General features: G+C 44.7%; 1 protein-coding gene across 1 annotated transcript in view; it reads right to left on the bottom strand.

Moving 5' to 3' along the window:
• Positions 1-1,041: 1,041 nt before the first annotated feature.
• LOC119329466 (organelle RRM domain-containing protein 2, mitochondrial-like) overlaps positions 1,042-4,961 on the bottom strand; it is a 7,241-nt gene continuing 3,321 nt past the window's right edge. The window contains exons 2-4 of the mRNA XM_037602517.1: positions 3,141-3,209; positions 2,961-3,067; positions 1,042-1,545 (exon numbers count right to left, since the gene is read on the bottom strand). Of these exons, the coding sequence (XP_037458414.1) occupies positions 1,420-1,545; positions 2,961-3,067; positions 3,141-3,209 (302 nt within the window). The 3' untranslated portion in view covers positions 1,042-1,419. The remainder of the gene's footprint in view (positions 1,546-2,960; positions 3,068-3,140; positions 3,210-4,961) is intronic.

The raw sequence follows: 4,961 nt of genomic DNA, 5'->3' as shown, positions 1-4,961 counted from the left end.
AATCGAGCTGTGTCCATTACCACCTTCCCATTGCTGAGACACAAGAAAAGTCCTTTTATTTCAGAAAATTGAAAAGAAACGTTTGGGCGAGGAAGAAACATTTGAGTTTGGTTGAAGTCACTGACTCACTGTTGGCACATTCAAGTCCATTTAATCCAGACAGCGGATACGCGCGCGCGCACACAATAAACGGATAGATTGGATTAGATTAGACAGATAGCCTGGATAAACCGCAAGGAGGCTGCCAACGTGGGGCGACGCGGCGGCTTCCCTGCATACCAGGGCACCTCTCGCCATCTCCTCCATCTGAAAGGAGCCCCTGAGGCTGCCATTGCCCGCGCAGTAAAAGGCTCTCGAGCTCAACGCGATCCTCCCAACGTGACGCACGACACCGCGACATGCCGACGGAGACGACAGATCCTGTGGCCGCGGCCGCTTCCCGGTGGATTTCCCCCTAAAACTTTGGAAGGGAGATTAACAGCCGCCACACATACAGTAGACGATGCCCTCTACAGGTAGAGCAGATATTATGATTCCACGAGAGCACGCCGCGGCGTCGGCACCGGCACGGTTGACGATGCAGGTGGTCGTTGGCCGGCGAGGGCAGGCAAGTTTCCAGGGCTCTGGTGGACGCATCAGTATTGCGGTCGCTCTCTCTATCAGGCAAGCAGCTTATGGTTCATGGACGGCACAGTCAATACCACTGACTCTGACTGGAATGCACAGCTACGGAGAAGAGAACACCATGTCGGTAACCGGTATGCTCAGGTCATCAGTAACCGTAGGTAGATAGCAGTGGCGAGGAACAACGCCAAGGATCACAGGTGTACCGATGAGAGTAACAACAGGTGACAGACGTGCATACAGTAAAAAGTACAGACCATACCAGGAAACACAAGGTTCATGGTACAGATGATAGTTCAGATAACATCATAAGCTGGCAAAACCCAAATCCAAATCAGGAACAGGCACGCGATACACAGACGCGTGCGCTGTACAGATCCACGTCGCTATCCGCGGAACGGATTAGATCATGGGGAATTCAGTCCGAGATTCGCTTGCAAACGTGTTCTTATTCCGAGCTACGAGTCATTATCCAGTAGTACAAGAGCAGCACATGCCATCAGCAGCTGATAAGGCTTACGACAATTCAAATAAAAGGGACAAGAAGACATTCTTAGCAATGGTCCGAAGCTGTTGCATGCTGACAGTAATACCTGCTCGGTCCATATAAGGTTTCCCTAGTGCTTCTCCATGTGGAGGCCGTAAACGACCAGTCCAACACGACAAGAATATTGGATCAGGCAAGGGTGTTCACACCTGGGACAACACCATGGTAGCTATGATCTAAATGTAGACTGCGATGGCTGACTGATACGCTGTCAGACGCACAGCCAGGTAGAATGATTGTCCCTTCATCTACTGTGAGCCCCAGGAACCAGAAGGAGTGCCCCATGATTGTTGTGGCTGCGGAGTTGCCCCTCCCATCTGCGGCGGTGGTCTGGGTCTAGCATATTCGGCAAAAATAACCCATCCATCCAGAAACTGCACACAAATTAAGCTGCGTCAAAACTTAGAAGAAATCAAAATAACTCAAATATTATTAACACAAACATTGCTTTATGCAAGAGTCCAAGAGAGCAATGGATCCCCGCAAGACCTTTCAGACAATCAAACCACATTAATTATATATTTTTTTCTTTGTGTCAATACACAATTATTTAAGCATGTCAACTAATTGCCTACAAGTAACAAAAGAAAAGGCTCAAGCAGTGTATGGGCAGTAACTTGTCAGGAAATATTTATCCAGAAGAGAACAAAGTAAGCCTCCATTAGTTAATAACTACTGTATTCTTCGTAAATACTCCCTCCCTCCCAAAATATAAGATCGTTTTTCAAGCTAACATAGCTTGAAAAACGATCTTATATTGTGGGATGGAGGGAGTCTAGTCAGTGGGAGCATAGTCCATGTTCAACCACTAAGAAAGAGAGTAAACGTACACCCACTAGATAAAAGCATAATAGTGCAATATGTGAGAACTGGGCAATAGCCCAGTGGTAGGGCCACACCGGTGCATCCCTTGTGAAAGGGCAACCTGGTGCATGTAGCTCCCGCTTGCGCAGGGTCCAGGGAAGGGTCCGACCACTTTGGGTCTATAGTACGCAGCCTTTCCCTACATTTCTGTAAGAGGCTGTTTCCAGGACTTGAACCCATGACCTCATGGTCACAAGGCAGCAGCTTTACCACTGCGCCAAGGCATCCCTTGTGACCAGGGTTCAAATCCGGTCAGTGTCAGGAGTGAATTTCTGGTATCTCGCCCACATGGCTCATCTCCAGTTGGACTAGTTTTTCTTAATGGCGCAATATGTGTTTTATTTTCTAAATGGTCTTTCCAGAATTGTTGAAACCCCGCATAGAATGGAGGTATTATTCTTACTATGTAATTATGTATTGAACACTTTGTTTATAAAGCGTCCTACTTCAGACGCTTCAGCGATAAGGCGCCCTGGCAGCGCCATAGAAATATGCCCGCTTTAGGCGCTTAAGCGTCAAAGCAGGTGGTGCTCACTTTACCACCTTATAAACCATGATTGAACATAAGGCTGTCCACCAAAAAAAAAGGCAAACTGGCCTTTTTGATGAAACAGATGCATTAGAATCTTAATCCATGCATCTGAATGAACATATGCATAATACTCGTGTACACTTATGACTTATCACATATCTACAAATCACATACTTATATACTGAAAGAGAGAAGAAAATAATAAAACGAGTTAACGGCTAAAACTGGCCCAGTGGCCAGCACCAACCATTGCATGAATATTGAGACAGAGTCGATCAACGTGAGAAGAAAGCAAAATCACAGAACCACCAGACCAAGAAGGGAGCAAATATAGGCGTTAAGGAATTAAATGATCCACAGAAATAGAACAATAAGTATGATAAGAAACCTTACTTTTCCATCCATTCCTTCTATTCCTTTAGTTGCATCTTCAACCGAAACATACCTTACAAAGCCAAACCCCTTAGAAAAACCAGTGACACGATCTGTGACAACTCGAGCTGCAATTGGATACAGAAGTGAGAACATTCAAGTACAATGCCCTGTGAGGTAACTGAAATTTTAAACACATACCGTGTTCAACTTCCCCAAACTTTGCAAAAGCTTCTCTAAGTCCATCAGTTGTTGTACGCTTGCTTAGCCCTATAAATCATTATTATTAATATGAGAATTCAGATGTTGTGTATACCACAAGGCTAAGAGCTGATTAGACAAAATATGCACAACAAGTTGGATACAAATTTCAACTGGCTTTATCAAGGGTAATGATGAATTGAAGAGTCAAGTCACTATCAACTGTGTTGGCCCTGAATGGTAGTTAGTAGGATGCCTATAGGCTTCGAAGGATGTTTGGCTGTTTGGCTGTATGACCAGTTTCGTGTAGGATCAAGCAAGAACTAAGATGGTCAAAAGTCTAAAGAAAAGATAATTGAAAATTTGGTCTTGTCGTGCAGCATATCAGCTTTGTGATTCAAAGAGATGGATGCTCTTGACATCGTAGTGCTGTGGTGATAGCATAGTCATAAACTTCAAAGCCCATTTGAACAGAAATTTAACAGTGTCATGCTACATTCTGGCATGCATTGACTTGACCAAAATGAGGTTGGATACTTGAAAAGTACATGACTATCTTTATAATCTATGTAAGTTCTGGTTCTCTAGACAAATCCAGATATATTCACCACATGTTCCGTAGTCATTCAGGAATCCACAAAATAGAGTTCATTTTTCATAGTGATACACTCGATATCCTTGTATAATTCTTCCATAACATATTTTAAGCAGTTATGCTAATTCTCAGTTGCCTGAAATTTTTGTAGATTTTAGTCACCTAAAAATGCAGTACCAAAAGTGTGCAACTTTATACAGTCAGACTTAATATGATGAAGGTATATAACAAAGTCAAATGGGATTCTCTGTTTCAAGCCATGCTCAAGATGGGTTACTCAGTTAGTTGGCTGGAGAGGATCAAGAGATTTGTCTCAACTGTGAAGTATGACGTTAAGCTCAATGGGAGTAAGTCTGAAATGTTTTAAGCCATCTAGAGGACTCCAGCAGGGGGTTCCCATTTGCCCTACCTTTTCATATTATGTGCCAAAGGATTTTCTGCTCTCCTTTGGAAAGAGCAAGGGGAAACGCAGGCTGCGAGGAGTGAGTTTTGGACGTGGGGGACTGGCAGTGTTGAAGCCCTGAACGAGAGATACTTGTGACTACTTACGGTGGTCGGATACTCAAAAAATGACTGTTTTAAGCATATCTTAAGGGCTGGAAAGGTCAATGTCTCTCGAGGGCTGGAAAAGAAATCCTCATCAAGTCTGTGTTGCACGCGGTACCAGGGTGGTGTAGAAGCCATGAACAAGAGATACTTGTTACTACATACGGTGGTCAGATGCTAAAAAAACTGTTTTAAGCATATCCTAGACCATACTTGGGGGAAAGTGCAGGGCTGGAAAAGAAATCCTCATCAAGTCTGTTGCAGGCGGTACCAGGTCACACAATGCACTGTTTCCGTTCTAATAAGCGCCTATGTTTGATGCTCCAGTCAATCACGGCAAATTTCTGGTGGGGCTCGGCTGGTGGAAGGAAGGCTCATTGGGTCAGTTGGGAGCACATGTGTTTCTCCCCTAAAGAAATCCAAAACGGAGGCAAAAGTTTTATCTCATCCATTAATTAAGCAGAAGAGAGTTGCCCGATTAATTTATGGAAAACCGTCACAACTTGCCCACCCATGTGAACTACTCCCGGATTATGCATCCACAGGACCACATAGGCAGACCGACAAACACACCCGACCAGTGGCGGAGACAAGGGGGGGCAAGCAGGGGCCTGGCCCCCCCTAACGATCGAGCGATGCTGTGGTGATTAGCGATACAAAGGCACATATTTCCCACGTAT

Source organism: Triticum dicoccoides, chromosome 7A, assembly GCF_002162155.2.
Source record: "Triticum dicoccoides isolate Atlit2015 ecotype Zavitan chromosome 7A, WEW_v2.0, whole genome shotgun sequence".
NCBI classification, from domain to species: Eukaryota; Viridiplantae; Streptophyta; class Magnoliopsida; order Poales; family Poaceae; genus Triticum; species Triticum dicoccoides.
The sequence above is the reverse complement of the archived record's forward strand: the minus strand, read 5'-3'. Positions and strand labels throughout refer to the sequence as shown.